A 27434-nucleotide genomic window follows, 5' to 3' on the forward strand; every position below is an offset into this window, starting at 1 on the left:
TTTTTTCTTTATCCCCTGCTGACTCATACCTGAATTCTGAAAAAAATATTTATTTGAGTCCAAATTAATAGTAAAGGTTGTCATAGCATTATTTATAAAAGTCAAAAAATAGCAACGACCTGCATATTTGATAATGGGATAATAATAAAATATCTAAGTCAATCATTATCTATCCATTTGATGGAATAACACACACCATTTAAAACTATTTATGAAGATTTTGTGAAGATATGGAAACACACATGATTCAGTGTTGAATTTTAAAAAGTTGGATTCAAAATCTTACATACAGTATGCTCCAACTAGTAAAAAAAAAAAATGCATGAAGGCATAAAATGTATGAGAAATGACCAAAATAATAAGTGATTCTGGGTAATTGAATAATAGGATAATTATTAATTTTATTTTTATGCTTTTCTGTAGTTTTCTAAAATTCTTATGTATGTATTACGTGTACCAAGGCGGTAGACGCTAAAAAAAAGAAAAAGATACAGAGCAGAGGTTGTCAGCCATTTGGGAGTCACAGATCCCTTTGTAAACCTGTTGGATGCCATGGTTCCTATTCCAAAATTGTGCCTCCAAGTTCTACAAGCTCTAGATGCTAGGTTCATATAAAGGCACGTGATTTGATAAGGATGATTCCCAAGTTTCTGCTTGAGTAACATGGTGGACATTGGTGCCATTCATTGAGATGAGAAATACCTGAAAAAAAATCAAGTCTGCATGGTGCTATGGGTTGAATTTTGCCTCACCCCCAATTCATATGTTGAAGTCCTAACCCCAAGTGACTATATTAGGACATAGGGTCTTTACAAAGGTATAAAATGAAGTCATTAGGGTGGGCCCTAATCCCATATGGCTGCTGTCCTTTAAAAAAAGGGAAATTTGGAGATAGACAAGCACAAAGTAAAAACACCATGTGAAGGTAAAGGCAGAGGTCAGGATGATGCTTTATAGAAGCCAAGGAACATCAAAGATTGCCAGCGAACCGTCAGAATCTAGAAGAGAAGCACTGAACAGATTCTTTCTCACAGCCCTCAGGAGAAGAAACCCTGCTGACCCTGATCTTGGACTTGTAGCCTACAGAACAGTGAGTCAATAAATCTCTCCTTTTTAAGTCACCCAGTTTGTGGTACTTTGTTTCAGGGGCCCTAGCTCATATACTTGCGTGGAGAAGACAATAGCACATGTTCGGTTTTGAACATGTAGTGATAAAGGTAAGCACGGAGACACCCAGATGGAAATATCCATTGAGCAACTGGATCTACTCCATGAGGACCTGAGGAAGAGAAGCCAGGGTTCTACCTTAGAACAGAGAAGAAGTTTCCAGGAGGAATCAGCAGTCAGCTAGGTCAGATGCTTCAAGAGAGAGGAGCTAAAATAGGACGGAAACATAAAATGGTACATCCACCATGGAAAACAGTATAGAGCTTCCTCAGAAAACCTAAAAATAGAACTACCAAATGATGCAGCAATTCCATTTCTGGGTATCTATCCAAAAGGAATGAAATCAGGATCTTGAAGAGATAGCTGCACTCCCATGTTCTCCACAGCATTATTTACAATAGCCAAGACTTGGGAACAACGTAAATGTTCGCTGATGGTTGAGAGGATAAAGAAATGTGACATATACATAAAATCGAATCCCATTCAGCTTTAAAAAAGGAGGAAATCCTGCCGTAAAGGACAACAAAGATGGACCTGGAAGACATTATGCCAGGTGAAATGAGCCAGTCACAGAAAGACAAATACTACATGATTCCACTTACATGAGGCACCTAAAGTAGTCAAGTTCATAGAAAGAGAGTAGAATGGTGGTTGCCAGGAGCCAGCTTTGGCGGGGGCCGGGGTGGGGGGGTAGTTGCTATTCAACGGAGATAAAGTTTCAGTTATGCAAGATGAATAAGTTCCAGATATTTGCTGTACAGCATTGTGCCCTCGGTTAACAATACCGTATTGTGCACTTAAAAATTTGTTAAGAGGGTAATTCTCATGTTAAGTGTTCTTATCACAATTAAAAAAAAATAAAGAGAGAAACACCCTAAGAAGAATATTTAGAAAGATTATTGAGAAAAACTCAGACAAGTTGGGCCACATAGAAGTTCCAAAGAATACACAGAAAGCCTTTAGTTGCTGAATCAGAAAGTAACTGGAAATTTTTTTAACTTTCCCCTTGTTGCACTTTGCTCCCTTTCTGTTTCCCCATAGTTTCTTGAAGTAACTTAAAATCCTAAAATAATCTTTAAAATCCTAAAATACATACATACATCATACATAAAATGAAAAAATAAATAAAATAGGAAGGAAAAAACGGTTGGCAGGAGATCTTTGTGGCCTTGGAGGGACCAGTTTTTCATAGACCAGAAGGTGAGGCTAGATTCCCTGCGTTGAAGAGCAGAAAACAGCTCGGTTTGCTCTTTCTAGAAGCCCACTATGGGCATTACGAGTAAGGGAGTTCACTTTCAGCGTGAAGGGAAGAAATTTTTATTTGGAGTTTTGAATTTTTTTAAAGTGGCTGAAACCAAAGTGTTTATTTACATGCAGAAGAAGCCAAGGAGCAAAAAGGAGACGGATTAAAAACTTGAATAGGAAAAAAGATACTTCGTCCTGAGGCAGGGTGTCCATGAGTTTGTTCTTTACGTGGATGGAGGGAAGGTGAGCAAACAGATGCCTGAAGATGAGAGATGGCATTTCTTGAGAACTAGAGGCGCCAGAGAAGAAGAGGGGCTGACGGAGACAGTGAGGCTTAGTGGAGAAACAGAAGGAATGTGAGAGGCCAGTGAAAGGACTGCAAGGCCATTCGGGGCACAGCTGAGATGTGCACCCCAAACCTGTAACTGGGTTAACTCATGCAGGGTGGGCCACCGAGCAGGAAAGAGAATAAGAGACCCAAGGGAATCAGACACGAGGGATCAGGGTCAGAATGGAAAGTAGGCTGAACCAGAGGCAGGAAGGGGATGGTTTCAGGTGGGAGTGTTCCAGAAGTGATGGAAGTCCGGCTCAGACTAATTTGTTATACCTCTGTAACTACTAACAATAAGCAACACCACATTTATGAAGCATTTGCAATCCAGCAGTAAGCCAAGCAGGGAATCTTCACAATAAACTTATGACATAGTTACTGGTATTCTCCCCACGTCACAGATGTGGAAAGGAAGCACAGAAAGGTCAAGGAGCCTTCCCAAGGTCACAGAGCTACTACCTGTCAGTGGCTGGATTCAAACCAGGCAGTCTGGATCCTGCCTGCTTGGACGCTGCTTCCTCTTACCTGAGCTGAGGTCATCATTTACCAACTCTTCTGTTAAAATGCTAAATGTTGGTTTGCTCTTATATTTCACAACTTAGATTAAAGGCTCCCCACATCGCAAAACTATGGATTCCAATTAGCACAGCAGGAAGGAGGATGTTTTGAAAATGCCCACCACCAGACCTCAGAGCAGCTTACCCGATGAACAACTGCAAAACTCTATTTGTCCCCCCTCTCTGACCTCCCTTCCAACTCCCAAATCACAGCCCACCTTATGCAGACCACAACCTCGGGTCCCTCAGCCTCTTCAAAACAAGCCCATCACCTCGTCTCCAGGATCCTCTGCACACAGCAAGAGCCATAGAAACAGAGAGTTCTCAGCTCTTACTGATAAAAGTGATTCCCCTCCACATTACAAGTAAAACAGGTCCAGCAAAAGCCAGCGGTTATCAAAATCCTTAGCGTTTTTCTTAGACCCAGCCAGGTTTGGTTAATTCACCGTACTTTGAAGACCCACTATGTACTGTGTTTTGCCAAGATCCTATTGACAAAGTCACAAAAGAAGATGTTATATAAAAAACATTAAGACAGCAAGAAACTGAGGAAGAGGTATGAGGAATGGCTCAAAGTCAACCCAAAAAATCAAAAGCAGTTTTCTAGCTTGGATTCCAAGTAATACTTACATTTCCAACTGACCCCAATGGTCAGAGGAGCTGAGAAGAAATGGCGCAGAAATGGCATTCCTTAAACCCAGTGGGCATAGCTCGAGGGTTGCTAAAATACACATAATGGGGATGACGGTAATAACCTGAGACTCCAGATAAGGAGGCCCTTGTGACTTCTCCCAAGCAGCTTTGTTCCAACCAGGGCCAAGAGCATTTTGATGGTTCTGATAGCAATTCTTCCTCTCCTATCAGGAAAGGGTGTACATTCTCAGAAGCTAGGGTTTCCCAGCAGTGACCCAACAACTCTGTGATGGGAAAAGGACTTGGCTGGTAAGTAGATAACCCACTAAGCTTGGCTGGAACCTTGCTTTTAAACACACAGATACACACCCTATTTTTTTTCAGCAAACATTCAAATCACAGTACCCAAAAGTAGTCTATTTTTGATTTAGATTACTGACCAAGATAGCTAGATATGCATTTCTCTAAAGGGGTTTTTCTTCCTCCAGCTTTGTCCCCAGCTACCTCTGTGATACTAAACAAGTCCCTTCACCCCTCTGCACCTTGGTTTGCTCAGCTGAAAAATTATGTGCTGGACTTCCCTGGTGGCGCAGTGGAAAAGATTCCGTGCTCCCAAAGCAGGGGGCTTGGGTTTGATCCCTGGTCAGGAAACTAGATCCTTCATGCATGCTGCAACTAAGAGTTCGCATGCCGTAACTACAGAGTCCTCGAGCCACAACTAACACCCAGCACAACCAAATAAATATTGAAAAAAGAAAAGAAAATTACTAACCATTTAAAAAAATATTATGTGCTAAAACCAATGTCCTTCCTGGTTCTCAAATTTCCATACTCCCCAACCTTTTCCAGCCCTATCCACATTCACTCTGGGTTGATGCTACTAGAGAGGAAAATGCAAGCCCACCCTCCCGTGTCCACAAGGCAAAACCCAAAAAGCTCTGAAACAAAAAGTTTTATACCTCATTTCATAGCAAAACCAAATCTGACAAATTCATTGGTAGTAAAACCTGCTCTGATCTGACGTGAGGCTATTTGCAACCCCTATTCCGCTGAGTCTGCTGCAAAATCAATATATTTGATTAGATCTCTCGAGGGGGACCTACATATTTAGAGTTTAGGCCATGGGCCCCAAGGGTTTCTGACAGTCACGACCCTATGAGATGTGTACTATTATTTTAGAGAGAGAAGCTGGAGGTTAGGGAGGGTATGTCACTTGCCCAGGGTCACATGGTTGAAAACTGGTAAGAGCCTGGAGGAAAACCCAGGCAGATACTGTTTCAGGACAGAGCCTCTCAATCCTACCCTGGCAGAGCTAAGATCTACTAGCTCCTGAAAAACAACACCCTTTATTAAGCTAATTGTTTAAACACGTTTTAAATCAATTATGAACACTAATGAAAGGGGAGAATGCGAAGCAAACTCCACAAAACAAAATCATCCCCAAACTGTTTCTGGTTTTAGCTGTGGGGATAACCGAAACCATAGAGCTTTTAAGATATTCCCCCAGCGCCAGTGACTGAGACACAGCATTTGCCCAAATTTTAAAAACTTAAAATGTATGAAGAGAACAAACGAGCTTATATGGAAACTGGAAAACAATGGAAGTCAGTATATAAATAAGTGCTAAACTTTGTAGTGGAACTTCAGGCAGCTGCCAACTTCCAGATAAGCCGCTGCTACTGTCCCACCCTCCCCAACTCCGCAGCTGTGACTAGGCAGGGAGGGACATCCAGACAGGACCCACCTGCCCAGAGTCTACTCACCCATGATACAAAGTCCCTCCCGAAGTATACAGCTACTCAGTTACCTCTATCTTGTCAAATTCCTTGAAATGCTTCCCTGATGCTGGAAAACTCTTGATACTGGACAGCAAAAACCACTAGGGGAACAGATGGAGGCCCAGAAAGCTTCCCCAGCAAAACATGCATAAATCAGGAATGTCCAGCTATGAACCCGATTCACAGATGCATTTGGCTAAGAGGTCCCTGTACCCTGGGGCTGGGGATCTGGCCAAAATGGAGAGCTCAGGGCAGCAGGGGCACCCCAGGATCCAGAGACAGGCATTAAGCATGGGAGAGGAAAACAGGGAGGGGCGAGTACACAAAGATTTCAACATACTACCTATGCCCAGAAAAGTTCCTTCCCTCCCCCAGTACTTGGCTAAATGTGGCTTCAAATAGCTTTTGTTAGAAACTAATAGGACAAAATCCGGTTAGTAAACCTTGATTGGAGCCTGATTCCAAATTCTAAACAATAATAAAAATTTTAAAACAGCAACAAAGGATATTTTGAGGTCAACAGGAAAATGGCGTAGACAGTAGTACAAATTTATTGTTTATTTTTTTAAGCTATGATCATGGTATTGCAGTTATGTTGAAGGAAGTCCTTAATCCTACAACGTGATGGCAGAGGGATTTAGGGTGAAATGTAACACTGTCTGCAACTTGATTTCAAATAATTCAGCAAAAAAAGTAGGTAGATAGAGGTATGTGGATGGGTGGATGGGCAGATAGATAGATAGGGTGAACAAGTGAATATGGCAAAATATTGAAACCAAGTGGTTAGTGTACAGCAGTCCACTTTACTATTCTTTCAACTCTTCCGTAATAAAAGTTCACTAAGTCCCATTTTATCATTTTTTAAATACCCTTTATGGGAGCCTAATTATTATTTTTAGTGGGAAAATGCATTTCAATTTCCAACCCAATTACTCAAAAAGGAATGTCTGGAGCACAACCCTTCCCTAAGCTGCAGTTCCTTTGTATAAGTACCTTAGGAGTTGAGAAGGGAAGTAATTAGTGTGGATCCAGGAAGAAAAAGGACTTTATATTAGGTTTCAAAAGAAAAACTTAATTTGCCTGGACAAAAAAGAGAACAAACATTCTTGACGGGCAGGAGGTTGTGGGACAAAACTGAATTACTCCTGAACCCCAGGTAGCTACCAGAACAGAGAACTGAAACTGGGGTGATGTCAATATAAAGAAACAAAGACACAAAAATTATGATGGAAACTATAAATATTTACCATCTCAGGTTTCCATTCAGACTAGAAGGGGAAAACTAACTTTGCAGAGTAAGAGAAAATCCCTAGCATTCTCCACAACTGTCTTGGATTTACCAATTCTTCAAGAGCACCAAAAGATTGAAAAAAACAGAAAAGAGCTACAGCCCCACAGCTACTCCTTGGGAAGGGATTCAGTTTAGGACACCAGTGCTTTGAGAAGTCAAGGATCTCAACTTCTGGACTCTTCCTGAATCTCCCAGAATACCTCAAACAGTGGTTTGCATTCAGATGACACAGAAGGCTTATCTGACCTGAGCTCACCCAACATGGGGCAAGGTCAGCTTGCCAGTGTCTGCACTGGGACACAGGCCAGGAAGTCACCCACCATGCCTCTAAGACAGAAAAGGCTGAGGAGTCCCAAGGGGAGAAGAACCCCACATCGTGGGGTCCTCAGAGAGGGGTATAAGCGAGGGCGATGCCTAAGGGGCTGCAGGGCAGGAGAGCTCAGCAGTTTAGACCCCAGCTGAACCTCCCCCTCCCTTTTCCTATACTCCTACCCCTTCCTCTGCCTCTCCTCTTTCTCTTGCTATTCAGTGTTGTCCATTTGAGGATTTTTTTGTCTTTAGTTCTGTAGCACTCTCAGTTTCCTGGAGATGGGGTGGGTGGGTAGCTGGAGGACAGGAGTGGAATGAGACTTTGACTGTAGACCCTTCCTCACCTTTCAAATTGTAAATTACATCAACTCAAGAAAAATTAGAATTTCTTAAAAGACATTTGCTTGATATGTCTGCAAAGCAATGGACTTCAGAGATTCAATAATCACTTCAGATTCTTTTCTAAAGGTGGTGTGTTATAAAGAATGAGTTGCTCCGTTAAGGTAACTGTAAGGCAGCATTTACCGAGTGTTTGCAGTGCTTCATGCACAATTCCATTTCATTTCCACATCTTAAGGTAGGTTGTCTCATTACCCCCATGTGCAGATGAGGAAAATAAGGCCCGTGGAGGTTCAATAACAAGTCCTAACATGTAGTGGGACAGGATTCAAGCCAAGCCTTGAGACCCCAGAGCCCTGCACACTTATCCACATTGTTTAGCAGCGTCTGTAAGAGTGCAGATTGGTTTTCAGTTTTACCTAGTAAGTGACACATGCCTCACAGTAAACAGGTGGGTTAAACCATCACCAGTTGACCACAGAGTTGGGCTGGAGCCCAGGTCTGCACCCCCTCGAATGCCCTTAAACACTAAAAAGGTGCCTCTCGCCAAATGACCCTGTCATGTGTGATAAACATTGGAATCTGCATGCATCTTGTTAAATGTAAGAATCATCTTCATGAAAAAGTGTTAAAGTCAGCTACAGCAAGATAAATTTGTATTGACGTCATTTTTTAAAATATTCTCAGCAGCATAAAATTTCCCAATATTAATTTCTACTACAAAAAGCAAAAGATCACTCTAAAGTAGAACTCTATCTTACTGCTCCATAACTATTATGAAAGTAAAAGGAAGACTTTTTTCTATCTATTGAAAAGCATCTTGTTCACAGGTATGTTTTCACATTATTACTCACAAACTATTATACTTCGAAGCAATTCAATAGTTGTCACAAACATAATTTGTGCTAACAATGTTAGTTGCATGGCATCTAAAAATCTTTCAGAAAGGAAGAAGGAAGGAAGGAAGGGAGGGAGGGAAAGAAAGAATGGAAAAGAAAATCTTCAATCACATACATTATTAGCTAGAGACATCATATAAAATATAAAAGTTTCCACTCAGATGACACTTGACACAGTCATTGTCTTATCTGAAACGTCTAATCCCAAGGAAGTAGACAAGAGGGTGGATGAGATCCTCATTTTGCAAATAAATCAGTGGTCTAACATGACTTCACTGGGGAGATACAGAAATGAGCCAGGCAGAAGAACCAACACTCAGGAGCCACTGACAGCCCCCCACACACACACTTCACTACAAGCACATCTCTCGGGCATACTGTGGTCAACGTTAGGAAACCCAATGTGGGTGACAGAACTTGCAGGAAAAGGCTGATTTAAGCCAAACACTCCTGTTTCCCCAAGTAGCAAGGAGAATGTCCTATCATTGTACCCTGAACCCCTGTCACAGTTCCTGGAACATAGTAGGAACACCTTTAACATTTGCCACATGCAACCTGTGAATTGTGAAAGCAGATTCCATCCTTCCAGAAGGGTTCCTCGATTACTGATCAAGTGTCCACTTTCACTGCAACTGGATCAGCAGTTTTGTTAAGATGCTATTTGGTGGGACAGAATGTCCAATGCACTTGTACCTTCATTTGCCAAATGCTGACAGTTTTTAAAAACTTATATAAATAAGTTCTTTTCAGAGCTGGACGACTGATACATCCCATAGCTTTACCCACTTGTTGGGTAAGCCCTTTCCAAAAGATGTAAATATACCAGCAAACCCCTGTATTCATCAAAATCAACAGAAGGCTCCAGTTAGCAAAGATTCAAAGGAAGGCCACGAATGGCAGCATGTTCCCAAGCCCAGCTTTGGGAACTGGCCCTCCACTGGATTTTCCCAGGACTCCATCATATTCCACACTGCCGCGTCCGTCAAGGAGCAAAGCTGACATACCCTCACCAAAGGCGCTGCCCTCTTTCCACAGGGATGCAATCCCTAACTGATCTGTTCCTGAACATTCCTCACAAGAGGCCAAGCAGGGACTAGGTTAGAAATTATTTAAACTACGGGAGGACGCTAACCAGCAAGGGCCAGGACAAAACCACCAAATGGGGAGAGGACAGGCCCGGATAGTCTGTTTCTAGCAGAAACTGCAAGAGGGGGGCCCAGGGAGGAGGGGGTTCCCTTACGAACCAGTGACTGCCCTGGAGCTCCACAGAGAGGGCGCTGACTCAGAGGACCAGGCCACCAGGAGCTAGGTCCCCGGTTTCTGGCTAAAACCCACCCCTGCCAGGGTGGGAGTACAGCCAAGTAATTTCTACCACGCAGAAGACAACACAAACTACCCACGTGGGAAAACGAGGTGTGGTGCCGAGCCGGGTGGGCTTCAAAAAGGAAAACTGCCGGGTGACCGGCCCTACAGAGGGAGAGAGGGATTTAGTGACTGATTCTCCAGGGGTGTGTTGGGGGTTCACCATCCCACATCCAGGGCCTCTGGGAGTTCAACCACTCTACCACCATTCACTACCAGTGCTTATTTCTGAGCTGGGCATCTTTACTCCCGTTATCTTTTTTTTTTTTTTTAATCTTCAGGACTCTTAGATAGGTCCCATCTTAGAAATGGAGACATTAAAGAACAAAGTATTGAGGTCAAGGTCACTCATCTGGGGAATGGCCAGGATTTGAACCAAGGTCTGTTGCAGGCAGGGCTCAAGCTCTCAACCAAAGCTGCTCCCTAGAAAGAAAGAAGGCAAAAAGCAGAAGCTAGCTTTTTCTTGCTTCCTGCCTGTGAGACCCCAGGCAAGTCCATTAACTTCCCAGTGACCCAGTTTCCTCATCTCTAAAATACAGATAAACAAAAAATAAATAAATAAATAAAATACAGATAATAATAGAATGGTTTCTGAGCAGTAATGATATGAACTCGGGTTTAGCCAGGGTCCTAGCACAGAGTAAGTGCTCAATAAACATTAGCTAGCATTGCTGTGATGCTCGTTATCAGTGGTAATAAGTGTAAACACTGCTATCCTCACAAAGCTTCCAGCTCAGCTGGGAATACAAAGCCAACAGACAGGAATAGACACTGAAGCGTGTGAGCCCAACTGGAGGGACAGAGTTAAATGTGGGGGGCAGAGAAATACCTTAAACCCTGGAGGTGAGGGAGCAGCTGCCCAAGGCAGCACTGCGGGGGCCAGTCTGTAGCTCCCATAACGCTGACTTCAGTCCAGTTTCTCTTCCTTCCAGGAACAGGAAGGGGTAACAATTAAACAGAAAACTACAAAAGTCCTAAATGCAGGGTTTTCCAATTAGTCACAGGTTAAGTCAGGCAGTGTTCCTGCTAGACAGGCACGTGGCCAGCCTCGCGCGAATATGGAAACTGGCGAGCAGAGATGGTATACGTGGAGGGCCATGGTCCCCTCCTGGGGAAGTCATGAAGTCCTCTGCCTGCCGGGAATTCTCCCCTGGGGCTGTTAGAGAGAGCAAAGGAACAGGAACTAAGATAGAAAATAAAGACCATTTCGGAAAAGGCAAACAAAGGCAAGATTAAACAGAAGTAATTAGGAAAACCCTAGATATCGAGAACCTGATTTAAGGGGAATAAATGAATGTCAGTAGCCTGAAACTCAAATAAGAACTCTGAAAACCAGTAGCAAGGGTAAGACACCTAGAAAAATACTATTAATATTAGTCACGTACTGATGCATACTTTGTAATAATTACTGTTCCAAGCACTTTACAGGTATGAACTTGTTCAACCTTTACAATAACCCTATGAGGTAGGCACTATTGTTTTCAACCCCATCTTACAGATAGGAAAACTACAGCACAGAGAGGTCAAGTAACTTATACCAGGTCACACAGCTAGCCAAGTAGCAGAGGTGAGATTTTAATCCAGGCAGCCTGGCTCCAGAGTCCCATACTCTGTGCTCAATTGCCTGTGAGAGTTACCAGTTTTGATATTCAGTAAAGTTCCACAAAACGGGATTATCCATGGCTCATCTCTATGTTGAGTTAGTGTTTTGAGTAGAATAATCTATGAGTAATCATTTCTCATCTATTTCAATAAGAAACCTAGAATGAGAGAATGGTTTTCCCTAGCGAGTCAACTATTGGGAAGAGAAGGTGCATTTAAGTTATAGTCTCTCCAGGTCAATTTATCTATTTTTTTGGCATTAAATACCTATTTCAAAAGAAAAAATCCTGCTACCATTATAAGAAACAAAATCAAAAAGCCATCTGATCTACACTCCACACTGTTGAAATTGCTGATTACTTATTGAAAATCCTAAACTTCCCTTTGTTTAGGAAACTATTTGTATGAAGGGATCGGATTTGCCATATCCCTTTGCCAAAATGATCAAAATTGTTAATAAAAAATGTTAAGTGAAGAAATAAACACAAAGCAGTATTCTGAGCTAACATGATCTCAGTTTTATTGAGACAAATTTTTTTTTACTTTATTTATTTGGCTGCGTTGGGTCTTCGTTGCCTGCGCATGGGCTTTCTCTAGTTGCGGCGAGCGGGGGCTACTCTTTGTTGCGGTGCTCGGGCTTCTCATTGCAGTGGCTTCTCTTGCTTGCGGCTCTAGGCGCGAGGGCTTCAGTAGTTGTGGCTCGTGGGCTCAGTAGTTGTGGCTCACGGGCTCTAGAGCGCAGGCTCAGAAGTTGAGGCGCGTGGGCTTAGTTGCTCTGCAGCATGTGGGATCTTCCCAGACCAGGGCTCAAACCCGTGTCCCCTGCATTGGCAGGCAGATTCTTAACCACTGTGCCACCAGGGAAGTCCCATCTCAGTTTTTTGAAAGAAAAAGTACGAAAATGTTTACACAAAACTACGGCACAGAGAGGTCAAGTAACTTATACCAGGTCACACAGCTAGCAAATAGCAGAGGTGAGATTTTAATACAGGCAGCCTGGCTCCAGAGCCCCATACTCTATGCTCTATTGCCTGTTTTCTCTGAGTAGTGAGATTACAAGTTATTTTTATTTTCTTTTTAGTATTTTGTATCTTTTGTTGGTGGAACTTGGGAGTACATATTTTTTTCTTTTTTGCCTTTGAGTATTTTCTCAAATGCCTTTTTTTTTTTAATATTTATTTATTTGGCTGCGCCGGGTCCTAGTTGCGGCACATGGGATCTTCGTCGCCGTGTGCAGGATCTTCCTTAAGAAATGCAGGCTATCTTAGTTGCCGGCATGCTAACTCTTAGTTGTGGCATGTGAGATCTAGTTCCCTGACCAGGGATCGAACCTCGGGCCGCCTGCGTTGGGAGCACGGAGTCTTAGCCACTGGACCACCAGGGAAGTCCCTTAAATGTCTTGATGGCAGTCACGACAGTTGTTTTTTTTCTAAACTGCAGATAGAAAGTCAATAAGAACTTAATTCCTATTAAGTTTGAACCATATGAAACTGTTGTCACTGTAGGTCAAAAACAGTAGAATATTGGTAATTTCCTGTGGTTTATCCTAATAGTAATATTAATGCTGTGGAGGTAAACCAAAGCACTGAAAATCCCTTAGTGAGGAGACTACCTATAACTGCAATCCATAATACTTACGTACTAGATATTTCCACTGACTGAAGGCAGAGAAAAGGCTATGAAATCTTTGGTCTACACCTTAGGAGAGACGGGTCAATGGAAACCACAGAGTGGTGTAACTTCTACTTTATTACACTATAAAACACAATGTAAATACATAAATAATAAGGCACTGGCCTGATAACTTTTTTCTTTCCCACTATAATTTTTTCTTAAAGGACTTTTCAGTCTTTAAATAGTAAACTATCATAATTTCAGAGAATATTACAGCCACAATGTTTTAATATTATGCATTGATATTTCACAATAAGAAAGACTTGACTACTTCATTTTCCAACAACTAATTCTCCATCACCAACTGGGTGTCCTGCAATGCAATTCATTTCTGACACCAATTGCCTGGAGTTAGTGCAAACCCCACGTTAGACACGGGCTGCAAATGGCATCTAACCACTTAACCAGGCTAACCCACTACAAAGTCAGGGCTTCCCATCATCTCCCTCAGGTTCGACACTTTGCTATGATGGCTCAGGAAAGCGCTATACTTATTATTATCATTTTATTATAAAGGATACAACTCAGGAACAGCCAAATGGAAGAGATGTGTAGGGCAAAGAATTGGGGGTGGGGAGGGGAGGTAGCGCAGAGCTTCCATGATCTCTCCAGACCCACCACCCTCCCAGCACATCCATGGGTTCACCAACCCAGCAGCTCCTTTAGCCTCCTTGTTTCAGAGTTTGTATCAAAGTTTTAAGAAATTTCACTACATAGGCATGATTAATTAAGTCACTGGCCGTTGGTGATTAACTCAATCGTCAAAACCTCACCCCTCCCTGAGTTCAGCGGATACAGCTAAAAGTTCCAACCCGCTATAATCATGAAGTTGCTTCCTCTGACAACCTGCCCTCATCCTGAAGCTATCTAAGTGCCCACCAAGAGTCATTCATTAGGGTGAACTCAGATATAGTCTAAAGGCTTCATTAAGAATAACAAAAGACACTCCTATCACTCAGAAAATTCCAAGGGTTTATGAGTTTTGTGCTAGGAACATGGGACAAAAACCAAATATATATATACACACACACACATATATATTCACACACACACATATATATATACACACACACATATATATAGCCTTTATTATACCACATTGACTCAAAGTCAAGAGTCTTATTTATATATCAAGGTGCATCACTGAATGACATGGAAAAGATCAACTACTTTATCATATGGTTCAAGCAAAAGAATTCTTCCTTCCTTGAAGACTCCCCGCTTCCTATCCCACCGGCTCCCAGGCACTAAGACACACCAAGTCCTCTGTCTCTGTAAGCACTATGTCCATAATATGAAGGCACCTAATGTACACTAAATTACTTTCAAGTGAGTTATTTTTCCTCCCCCAAATCTATTCGGTCACGTTATAAGAAATCAAGGGACTAAGAAAACGGACTTGCCAGAAGTGACAGAGAGATAGAGCCCTTAGCCAAGCAGGGTTTTATAAATCAACGCAGTGTTGATCTGCATGTTTTATTTAAAGACACGACCCTAAACACTGATGGCCAGCACTGCCCTCCTGACCTGGGCTCGCCTGGAGAGAGAAGAAAACAATGAGAACTTGACCAACAATAGCTAGCGCAAAAGCTGGACATGCACAACAGTCCTCTAAAAATAAATGTTAAGCAATGAAGAATTCAAGAGGCAAGATGATTTACACAATTTCAGAGGATTTACTCTAGCCTTTACCATTCATGAGCACTTTCTGGCCTTCACACCACCAAGACGATTCACTGCACTTACTTCATAATTCTAATTTCCCAGCAAACTTGGAAAACTTGTTTCTATCTATATATCATATGCATGATATTAAACCTATACACTATATAGGTCATATTTGTATTACTTACAAAGGGCTACATTATTCGTTTGATCCTCCAAACAACTTTGAGATGTATAAAGAACAGGTATATTCATTCTCTCTCCCTCTCCTTCCCTCCCCCTCTCCCTGCCCACCCCCAACCCTCCCCCTTTTCTCCAGATGAGGAAACAGCACAGCAATCTCAATGGCCTTGTTGAAAGTACTGGGGCCATGTCTGGTACTCAGGTCTTACTCAGCTCAGCATCTGGAGCTCTTCCATCACACTGCAATGCCTGAGGGCCCTTCTGGTCCCCTGTCCTCCACTGCACCCCATCCTTAGCCCCCAACTGCTTGCACAGTCAAGCACCTAGTTTCAGGAGCCCCAGAGCCTAGCCTCAACCCACCCTCTGCAGTCTCACCAGGTCTGCACTGACCTCTCCTGACCTATCTCCACACCTCTGCACAAACTGTTCCTTTTGCTGGGCTGCCATCCCCACACTCCCCTTTAAGGTCTGCTTAAAATGCCAAGTTTTAGGCTCTCAAGGCTTTTCCATCCCTTCTATCAGAAGGAAAGTCTCTCTCCTCTGTGATCCCACGTGGCACTTCGTCTGTAGGTCTCTGATGATACCAAATACATCCTCCGTTATTCTATAACAATTTGTATTCATAGCTTATCTCCTCTCCCTTCTCAATCACAAGTTAGTAGAGAATGGAAACCAAGTTTGTTGTTCATTTTATATACCTACACAACACCTAACAGTACCTCAAAGAAGGCCCTCATTTTTAAATGAATTGCATGCTGTTTGTATGGAATATCTACCTGTTTTACCCGCAAAGACTATCAAGACACTGACTTGGCAATCATGCATGGGAAATGAGTTTTACCTTCAAAACCCAGCTTCCTTGGCCCTATCATCTGGCTTTAAGCGATAGCCCATGCCTCTTTTTTTTTTCCTGTGGGTGGTTGTTTTGTGTTTTGCTTTAATAGTGGAGGAGGAGGTTGGAAAGAATTGAGGAAGCCTCAGAAGCATTCAGGCCATACAACTCTATAGCACAAACATGCAAAGAAAAATGAAGGAATGCCTGTTCATTAGCCATCTGCCACTTCACCAATGCCAGGAAATTCCGGGCTGCCGTTTCTTATAATGTGAATAATTCACATGATTGTGTTGGAGACTTCCAGCTATGGAGAGCCATTGGAATATTTGAAAATTAGTGTTCCCGAGTTATATTGTGAGACAGAAAACCCAGTGAATTCTTCCAACTTCTACCCGTTACAGGAATCTCAGAGAACCACATTATGTTCATAATATGCATGCGGGAGGAAGGATTGGCATGTTACTGATATTGAAAAGAATTTGTTGTTTGTTTGTGACCCTTACCTATCACGTGACATGTTATGTACAGGTTCTTTATAAATCTCCGACTACTCAGCTAAACTTAGCTGGCCACCTAAGAAGGGTAATGGCATAATTGTTTAATCTGTGTCTTTTCAGGAAACTGAAATAGATTTTTTAAAATATCTCCCTCATACCAAAACTTTATAAAAACCATTTCAAAATCTAATGACATGTAAATTGAATTAGTCCCTTCAAATATGTACTCTAAAAGTAAATAGACAATTCCTGAAGAATTCCTTGGATAATCACTCATTTTCCACTAAGAACAAAATCTACATTCAAATAATAAACTGCCTTAGTTTTCTCTTTCAGTAGATGGACCTACAATGAAAAAGTAAAAAAATAATAATAGTAAATAAATATAAGGCCATCCTTCCACCAGTAGCGCTGAGCATGGAGTACATGTAATTTCAAATAACAACAAAGAACATTTGAGAACAATTAACATATATATAGCTTTGGCTTCCCCTCATCTAGGACTTGAATGAGACATTTCACTTCTCTTCATCTTGGTTATCCCTCTGTACATCTGTTTCCTCATCTCTACAAAACAGAATAGAGCAACCTGCTCCTCATAGAGGTTGCAAGAAATAAACCTGATCAAGTAATCAAATATTTGAGTGTGTCTTATGTGCTCTGCTGTCTAGTTAACACAAAACACAGTGGAAACAACTGCCTATGATTCTATGTTAAATAACATACAATAGATCCAACATGTATTCATGGACTCGAGATGTATATTCACAGGAGATAAAATCACTGAGAATGCCTAGGAAGGGTTTCCTGGAAGTGTTATCCTATATCTCAGCTTCAAGGATGGGCAGGAAAACAGGACGACTAGCCCATGAAGAGGGGACGGATTTCCAGGTTAAGATACTTAGACAAATGCTCAACATCATTAATCATTAGAGAAATGCAAATCAAAACTACAATGAGATATCATCTCACACCAGTCAGAATGGCCATCATCAAAAAATCTAGAAACAATAAATGCTGGAGAGGGTGCGGAGAAAAGGGAACACTCTTGCACTGCTGGTGGGAATGTGAATTGGTTCAGCCACTATGGAGAACAGTATGGAGGTTCCTTAAAAAACTACAAATAGAACTACCATATGACCCAGCAATCCCACTACTGGGCATATACCCTGAGAAAACCAAAATTCAAAAAGACTCATGTACCAAAATGTTCATTGCAGCTCTATTTACAATAGCCCGGAGATGGAAACAACCTAGGTGCCCATCATCGGATGAATGGATAAAGAAGATGTGGCACATATATACAATGGAATATTACTCAGCCATAAAAAGAAACGAAATTGAGCTATTTGTAATGAGGTGGATAGACCTAGAGTCTGTCATACAGAGTGAAGTAAGTCAGAAAGAAAAAGACAAATACCGTATGCTAACACATATATATGGAATTTAAGAAAAAAAAATGTCATGAAGAACTTAGGGGTAAAGCAGGAATAAAGACGCAGACCTCCTAGAGAATGGACTTGAGGTTATGGGGAGGGGGAAGGGTGAGCTGTGACAGGGCGAGAGAGAGTCATGGGCATATACACACTAACAAACGTAGTAAGGTAGATAGCTAGTGGGAAGCAGCCGCATGGCACAGGGATATTGGCTCGGTGCTTTGTGACAGCCTGGAGGGGTGGGATAGGGAGGGTGGGAGGGAGGGAGACGCAAGAGGGAAGACATATGGGAACATGTGTTTATGTATGACTGATTCACTTTGTTATAAAGCAGAAACTAACACACCATTGTAAAGCAATTATACCCCAATAAAGATGTTAAAAAAAAAAAAAAGATACTTAGACAGCATCATTTGGGAAGCAGTTAGAAATGCAAATTCTCCAGTTCCTTCCCAGACCTACAGACACTGGAGGAGGGGGAGAGCGATCTACCTGTGTTTTGACCAGCATTCTAGTTAATTCTGATGCATGCTCAAGTTTAGGGACCAATGCTATGGCTTTGCTCGTTCTCACCTCCTCTGTTCCACAACCACGTGTCCCCTTCACCTGACTAATGCTGACACTTTTACGACTATAAATTCACACTTCATTTCCTCCAGAAAGTCTTGCTCAACCTGTACTCAACTCTCATCCCACCTCCAGCCCCAGGTCAGGTACTCTGACCCAGTGCCATACTTTCCTTATCGAGGTAGTAATGACATTTTATCATTATTGCTTGTTTAATCATCCTCCCTGATAACCTGCGCTGGCTCCGTAAAGGCACAGACTGTGTCTATTCTATTCGCATCACTTCATCCTAGTGTCTTGCACCCCAGTAAGGCACTTGGCTAATATTTGCTGAATGAGTAAATAACTTAAAGAATTAACCTGTGAAACGAAGGTATAAAGGAAAGGTATAAAGTATTATAAAATTGGGAATATGATATATATATACATAAAACTAATAGATGCATTTAAAGTACTGGTGTAGCAACACAACTGAATTCAGTTTGTCATTGAAAAGAACTTCACGAACGGATTTGAGTTTTGAAAACCTTTGCACTGAAAATTTTCACTAACACATTCAAATGTGTTGATGTTCCAGCATATTCACCTGATAAGGCAGTATTTGCTTACTTTTTTATTGTCATTCTTTTTTTCTCCTTAACCAGAGTCTCTGCCTCAGGCTTTCGGAGCAATATAGCCCGTGGAGGCTGACAGACAAAGCAGTCTCTTTCCATTTCGGGAAGGGAGATGGAGGAGGAGACTTACAGCTAAGACTTAGGGATGATTTTGGAAAGCATAAGTCTTCACTTTAGTATAAAGAAAACACCTTGGGCTGAGTCAAAACACCTGGATTCCACCCCTGGCTTCTTTCCTTCCTTCCTTCCTTCATTCCAATGTTTTTAAGCATCTGCTCTGTTCCGGGTCCTGTGCTTGGATCTGGGCCTTGGACAGTGACCAAGACACACACACAGGCCCTCCCTCACCAAATCTAACGTTCTGCTCCTCGACTATGGGCTACGGCCCTTCCTGATTCCCGCCGGCTCCTGAACCTGAAGCTTCCCCATCTGCAAAGGGAGGGACGAACTATAAGAGGAACACTGAGTCCCCTCTGACGCTAACATTACGTGACTAAGAACAACACAATTACTCACAGGAGTCAGTTAGCCAAAGTCATTCTCCTCAGGGCCTGCTCACCCCAGATCCAGAGAGCTGAGAAACCAGGCCCCGGAGCGTAAGGACCAAGTGCAAGTGTAGACCTTGCCAGATGCAGCAAAGCGAGCAAAGCGAGGTCCACTGAGGTGGAGAGACAGCTTTCATACAGTGGGAAGCGTCCTAGACAGAGTAAAGAACCCCCTTAAGACCTGGCTAGGCTGACTCAGTATCCTCGTCTGCTCAATAAGCTTTGAGGAGATCATCAGCCTTAATGCTACAGGGTTCTACCTCCTCATTCCAGCATGTGTTTCCCCCGCACCACCAAGAAACTAACTCAATTTCCTACACTACCTGGAGAGAGCATCCGATCCCGCAAGTTAAGGGCTCAGACCCAAAGACTCCCCACCGCACTCCCCAGCCCCCCATCCGTCAGATGCCAATGTTAAGTCCAGGTTGTCACCTGTACTTCTGATCAACTGGCTATAGATTGAAGGTTCCAATGACCCCCTCCTTGAGTTCAATTAATTTTCTAGAGTAGCTCACAGAACTCAGGGAAACATTCTGCTTACTAGATCACCAGTTGATTATAAAAGGACACAACTCGGGAACAGACAGGGGAGAGGTGCACAGGGCAAGGGACGGGACGGGGAAAGGGGTGGGGTTTCCGTGCCCTCTGGGTGCGCTACTCTCCACACATCTCTTTACGGTCACCAACCCAGAAACTCATCAAGTCTTGTTATTCAGATTTTTAAAGCACTTAATCTGTGGCCCTCCTCCTGCCTCCTCCCCTTCCCTCTGGGAAGAGGTGGCTGGGTGAGGCTGAAAGTTTCAACCCTCTACTCCCACCCTCCTTCAGGTGACCAGCCCCATCCTGAGGGTATCAGGGGTACCACCCTAAGTCCCCTCATTAGCATTTGCTCAAAGGGGGCTCCTCACAAAGAAAAGACACTCCTATCATTTAGGAAATCCCAAGGGTCTGAGGAATTTTGCATCACGAACTGAGGACAGAGACTAAATATATTTCTTATTACACATATATTATACATATCATATATTATATATTATTATTTATATTATATATATTTCTAATTATATCCTACTTCAATATAACATTCACCGGTGAACAATGAGAAGATGAACAATGACCAGTTCAACCCTGGATAATCAAACAGGATGTCAATGGGATGATTACACCAATCCTAGGGGAAAACTGTCAAAACTTTGTGACTGTACCTACAAATCCACCAGCTAAAGAAAAACCAGTTGGTGAACTTTTCAAAATTCTTCCCAAAGAAACTGCCACATTCTATCTACCCTTATAAAGATTAACGGTTTCTTTCTTTTTTTCCTTTTCTCGTTCGTTGCCTAATTTTGGTAGCTAATGGCTCAGCCCCACATATCCCCTGCACCCCGAGAGAGCTCCCTGCCAGGCTCACTGGTCCCTACTCCTCCCCTGGCACCTTGGCGCTGCCCAACTTGCTTCCTCAACCTCGTGCCCATGACACCGCAGCCTCAGCAGCCTGCGCTCAGGAGCCATATGAGTCAGGGGACACCTCAGGCAACGGCAGAGAGCCCGAAAGGAAAATTCTGGAGCGGCCAGCAACTTTGTCCCATCTGAGAGCTATGACAGGTAGTATTTGGTTAAGGACAAAGTAATAATAATATATTTTTTTAGCATTTACTACATGCCAAACACTGCGCAAGGCACCCTTACATTTTTATCTCATGTAATTGTCACAACGATGCCAATGAGGCAACTCTACCATATTTTCTCCACAACACAGATGAGGAAAGTGGCTCAAAGATTTCTTTGCCCTCTGTACAACAGGCACTTTCTTAGTAGTTGGAATGCAGTTATACCCAGGGGTGTGCAAACAAAATGGGGGGAGGGGAGAGTCGGGAAGAACTGGAAGCTGTTTGGGATCCTGAGATGACCAAAGACAAGAAGGCAGGAAACTTGGGGCACGGCAAAGGGGGGATAGAAGATCCCTGAGTTCAACAAGTTTGGCACGAGGATCCTCAAGTTGAGATGACTGGGCACGGGAACTCAGTTTGCCTGGGGTATCCACCACCCTCTACCAACCTTCCCTCCCCCAAAAGTCCCTTGGGCGGATTCCGTTTCTTTTCTCCCTTACAAAGAAAGCTGTGTCAATAACTGGCAGAGGAAAGCAGAGTTTCCATTATAATGGGCACCCATCCCTAAACCCACCTAGAACAGAGGAAACCTCAGCTTTGCCAAAGTATCTTTGCTTTATTAGGTTCCCCACTAAAATACCAAAGCAGTGCTTCTTTTCACGACGTGCCACTCATTTGAGGAGTTCTTTTTCTCCATAGGGTATTTTACTATTTTGAGCAGTTTTACACTTGGCTGCCCGCAAACAAGAGCAGATGAGTCACGAAAGAGGAAATGCAGGACCATAATCCCTTATCTGAAAGCCCGGAGGTCAGATGTGCCTCGAAATTCAGACTTTGTAATTCTACAAAGGTAACAATGCATTTAGCACACATTATGTAACACTCAGAAATCAAACTCATTATTATTACTGCAGCCAAAACTTAGCAATATTCACACTGGTTCCGGTTAGGTTTCACCCGCCAACGAAGTATGCAAAAAGCCTCAAAAATCTTCTGGTTTTCGGAGTTTTTCAGATTTCAGAATTGTCCGTAAAGGATTACAGGCATGTGCAAATGGCTCAAATATTATACTAGAAGAAAATAGTCAACCTATTAGTAATCAAAGAATACACATTTAAACAATCAAGGTATAATTTTTTGCCTTACAATTTAGCAAATATGTTTTTCAGAGAAAATGCCAATGGTATGAAAAGTGAGTCTTTTGACCACTGCTGTGAGAATGTAAACTGGAACAACCTTCAGGTCACTAAGGTTGGTGGCATCAATGGCCTCAAACATGAATACCTTTGACCCCAACATTGCCTTTTCAGGAACCCATTTTCTATGGAAGTCATCGATATCCAGACAAAGTTTTGCATAGATGTTCACTAAACAATGACTTTTAAAATTCGTTTAAAAATAATTAGCGGTGGCGCAGTGGTTGAGAGTCCGCCTGCCGATGCAGGGGACACGGGTTCTTGCCCCGGTCCGGGAAGATCCCACATGCCGCAGAGTGGAAAAAAATTAGCAAAATCTAAAATCTAAAATGGAAGCACAGTGAGATAGAAGACAGAGAACCATGTAATGCAATATTATGCAGCCACTTTGTGGGTGTGTAGGGAAATGGAGAAGCCTTTAAGTATAACATTAGGTAAAAAGTGCCAGGTAGAAAAGTATCTTTGCATTATGATCCCCTCCAAGTAGAAAATACATACAAAGAAGACCAGAATGAAATAGGCTGACAGTGACAAGTGTCTTGGAGTAATGAGATCAAGCGTTATTCTCTCCCTTTCCCCCAAAACTTTAGATCTTTTGGGGAATTATCCAGAAATACCAAGAGCACTGTATTTTAGCTGAGGAGAAATGGGAAAAAAAGGTTTGGCTACTTAACTCCCAGTCAATGGCAGCAAACTCATGAATCTGAGGTGTCACTCCAGACTTTATATATTTACAATGAACCTATGACTGCAAAACCCTCACCACTTCCAGAATGAAAACATGTGTGGTCTACATTTATTAGACAGTTGTTTGGTTGACATTATAAGTCTAGTCTAATGGGCACTTTGGGTAAGAAATACAGGAAAAAAGATACACAGGATAGAAGATATATACCACTCTGCCATTTGCCAAGACCTTTCAGAGACACCAGCTCATTTGCTCCTCACTAGCAGCCAGTAAGGCAGAAAAAGATAGGGGTTGGCACACACCCATTTTCCAGGCAAGAAAATGGAGGCAGAGAGAGCCACACTCCAGAAAGCGGCAGGCACATTTCAAGTCCAGGGTTCTGACTTAGAGCTTGGTGCTCTTTCTACTCTATCATGCCATTATCCTATTAATGATTCTTTATAAATATCTTACAGTAAAAAGAAATTCCTCACTCTAAAGAAAAACAAAATGATTTGGTAACAATAATAGGCCTCAGAATTGAATACATGTGAGTCCACGTCAAAATCCAACTTACACAGGTAAGTGACCTTTTCAAGTTAACTTCTCAGAATTCAACTTCCTCATCTATACATGGAGGAATAAAACTATATAGCTGACAAGATGTTGTAAGAATTAAATGATCTGAGTACTTAGACCAGAGCCTGCCACAAAACAGGTATCATAAACACTGCATTCCTTCCTCTGAAAAGGGCCCACAGTGTACTAACTGCAGATTCCAATTTTAGCCAGACTCACTGTTCTCCCTGCTTTCAGCAGCCCACCAAATCCTTAGAATTTCCGAAGTAACTGCCCTAAAATTCTCAGAAACAACTCAACATAATAGTTTTAACCAATGACAATTTAAATCATGTTTTTTTTGGTGTCAAATAACAACTCTTTTGCCCCAACGTGTAATTAAACTTCAACATCAGAGACAATTTTTTAAAAAGTAATAATGAAAACTTTTTTCTCTATCACCTGGGGCTTTGGTCTCTCTCATTCAAATGCGACTACTGAAACTCCCAAATAGTTTGATTTATTTGGGGGCGGGGATGGGGTGGGGATGGGGAGATAGGGAAGGACAGGCACGCCTCGAATTTTGCATTTTCTCTTTAAATGAAATTTGGGCAGGGAAGCCCAAGCTCCAAGGAGTGCCTTCTCAAAACATTCTGTCCACTGACTAAGATTAATGTAAATATACAGCTAGGCAGCTACCTGGCCAAAGGAGAACCCAGAATTTAATAAAGCTTATCGTTAGCATCTAAATGAGGAATCAGGAGTCTGGATGGAAGCCCACAGAGCCCCAGGAGAGGGCACCTCTCATTCACCAGCCCCTGGTCCTTTTCAGCCCACTCCTTACTCAAAGGCCATGCCCACTGTCTGCAGAGAAACTACGCCCTAAGTAACCAGAGAAGTTAAAAGACATAAATAAGCCAAGATGTGGAAAACCATCCCTTCTGGTGCTGGTGGTATATAGTTTCGAATGCTGCTTAATGAGAAGCTTAATGAGATTCTTAAGCTTAATGAGATTCTTCTACTAGGCAGGAAGTCAGAGACTTTGCCACTACCCACTGTGCACTTAACTGTCCTTCTTTTCTCTACTTCCCATCTTCTGATAACCCAATGTTTACAATATTATGATGTCCTAAACTCCCTATCTTAGAATCTCAACAAGACAGCTGAAGGTGATTTCTTTTCTATTTTCTCTCTGGGGAGCAGTGCAGTACAGTGCAAAGAGAATGAACTTTGGAATCAAGCAGGCTGGGTTATCAAAGATAAAGATACACATAGACACACATACACACACACTCCCCTCCTAGTGATTCTGCTTCTTGGACTGAATGCTGACGGATACACTAGCTATGTGATGTTGGGCCAATTGTTTAATCTCTCTGGGCCTCAGGTGCCTCACTGGAAATAACTTCACAGAATTGAGAAATAAGTATAAAAATGAATATAAAGTGCCCAACTCAAAGCTTGACACATAGCAGGCACTCAACATTACTCCCCATCTTTCTCCCTGCTTCCCTAAAACATTCCCTACAAACATTAACACCATCTTAGGTTCCACGGGGACCAGATGGTGGCTGGTCAGGGCATCTTTTCATCACAAAACAGGTCTCAAGTCACACTGGCATATTTGTACTCCGTACCCTTTCCTTTTTAGATACCTCATTCTTCTCAAGTGTTATACTGTGTAATTAAGAGTTTTGTCATCACATTCCAGTCCTGAAAGCTGTGTGTTGCTCAAAGGTCCATCAAAACACAAACTCACTCTACAGATGATTTCTCCTGCTCTGACTGATTACATGCATCATGTGCTGAATTATTAACAGTTTCCCTCCCAGGTCAAGCTCTTCAAATTCTGGAGCAACTGACTCTAGCCCTCTAAGTACTGTCTACAACCTGGGGTCCAATTGGAACCTAATGATGCATCTACCTGTCTCAGCAATGAAATGCAGGGTGAAAACCAAAATCTCCCATCCAATAATACATGTCACTAGCGGCCATTTCCTCAGGGTGGATGGCTGAAGGAAATACAGATCTGCTAATAAAGACTCAGGAGACATATGTTCCCTTCCTAACGTATTCTGATTTCTACAAAAAAGTGAAGGCCAGAGTGATAAGCCAGTTTAAAAGCTGTAAGCAAGTGGATTCTTCTTAGGAGTGAAGAGCAGTATATGTGTTTCTATGGAGGAGATAGTTATGGTTGGAAGGCTTCCAGTTATTGCTTATTATTTGGACTGAAGAGGAGCTGCTCAAGCTTGGAAGAGCTTGCTGACGTAAGATTCCAGGCTCTAGGAACCCCAGCTGGACAAGAAGGTATACGTTTTTTTTTTTTAAACTACTGCTGTAAGGTGGCAGTTAAGAAGGGGCTCGGTGGTAAGGAATCCCTGGTGTCTATAATTATAAAAACAAGAGTGTGAGAAAGGACTTCCGTAAAAGTTACACCTCCTCTTAGATTTCAATTAAAAACTGCTCCAAGTTCATCATTGGGGACAGCATTTTATCATCTCTGCTGGTGGCTTCCTGCTCTGACCACAGAAAGTTCCTTTTGTGGTGACAGGAATCAACTCAAAGAAGAAAAACAAAAAGGTAAGTTTACAAACACGCCCTCCGTTTTTCCAAGCCTGACTTATCCAGGATATGTGGGAGGAAACCAGAAATCCCCAACCTGTTACAAGAATCCATCAACCACGAAAATAAATTAAAACTTGGAAAGGAAAGAAATTGTAACTCCTCAAGGTTTTAAGATTTTAAAAAAAAAAAGGAGGAGGGGGAAGGCGGCGACAGCGCACCCGGTGCCCAGTGTCACGATCTTCCGCTCGCGGGGCCTTTGAGGACAAGGGCAGGAAAGGGGTCCGCAGGGCTCCAGGTTGCTGGGCCCGGGCGGAAGGGCTCCCGAGGAAGGCAAGAGCCGGCCGGGTCCCTACACGCCAGACAGCTCAGAGGTGGGGCCGGGGGGTAACAGGTCCTCGGAGGAGGGAAGGCGGGAGCCGAGCAGGCTGGGAGGGACGGGAGCCATCTCCACGCGCCGCGCCCGGCCCGGGCCACCCCCAGACAGCCAGATGTTCAGCGCCGGGATCCTACGGCTGTGCCAGGACCAGGGCAGCTCGAGGAGCAGCGGGACTACAGTCCCGATCCCTCGCCTCCTCCTGCGCGCCCCGGCTGCTACAGGGCACTCACCCGGGGCCACGAGCGGCGAACTCACGGCGCCTCCCACGAAGACAGCTGCGGCGAGGACAGCGGACTCCAGGAGTCCCGGCGGAGCCATCGCCGCGGCCCTTCGCCCTCCTTCCCCGGGGCGCCCCGTCCCGGACTCCGGCACGAAGAGCAGCTCTGGAGCCCGCGCGCTGACAGACTGTCTGGGCTCAGCCCCCGCGCGCTGTGCACCCAGCCCCACCAGGGACCCTCCCCTCAGGCCCCACCCACCTCCTCTCGGCCCTGCCTCTCCCAGTTTAGCCCCCGGCTCCGCCCGCACTGGCAGGAGGCACATCCAGTGACCCCGCCCCCGGACCCGCCCACCTCAGCCTGGTCCAGCCTCGCCGCTTCGCCCCGGCTTCCTTTCCAAGTCCGTCCGCAGCTCCCGCCTCCCGGATTCGGCCATGGCCCCGCCCCGTACCCCGCCCACTGGGCGAGGCCCCTCCTGTCCGCTCGCTGGTTCTCTTTCCCAGACCCTCTGTACAGCAGCCGCCCACATAGTGCGGGAGCCCGGGGTCGGGGCAGGGTCGCCGGGGCTTGTCCTCCAGGGCGCTGGGACTAGGCGGGTGTGGGAAGAGGAAAAAGAGCAGGTCAGGAAGCTCTGGACGGGTGGACATGGCCAGCATTGGGATGGTCACCATCTTCTTCCTCTGTTGGCGTTATCTGTTCAGCTGGCATTCCCCTAGGTGAC

General features: G+C 43.5%; 1 protein-coding gene across 1 annotated transcript in view; it reads right to left on the reverse strand.

The window, feature by feature from the left end:
* RELL1 (RELT like 1) overlaps nucleotides 1–26933 on the reverse strand; it is a 61520-nt gene extending 34587 nt beyond the window's left edge. Inside the window, exon 1 of the mRNA XM_030881014.3 lies at nucleotides 26729–26933. Coding sequence (XP_030736874.1) covers nucleotides 26729–26816 — 88 coding nt within the window. The 5' untranslated portion in view covers nucleotides 26817–26933. The remainder of the gene's footprint in view (nucleotides 1–26728) is intronic.
* Nucleotides 26934–27434: the final 501 nt, after the last annotated feature.

The sequence above is a fragment of the Globicephala melas genome, chromosome 5, assembly GCF_963455315.2.
Source record: "Globicephala melas chromosome 5, mGloMel1.2, whole genome shotgun sequence".
Classification (NCBI taxonomy): Eukaryota; Metazoa; Chordata; class Mammalia; order Artiodactyla; family Delphinidae; genus Globicephala; species Globicephala melas.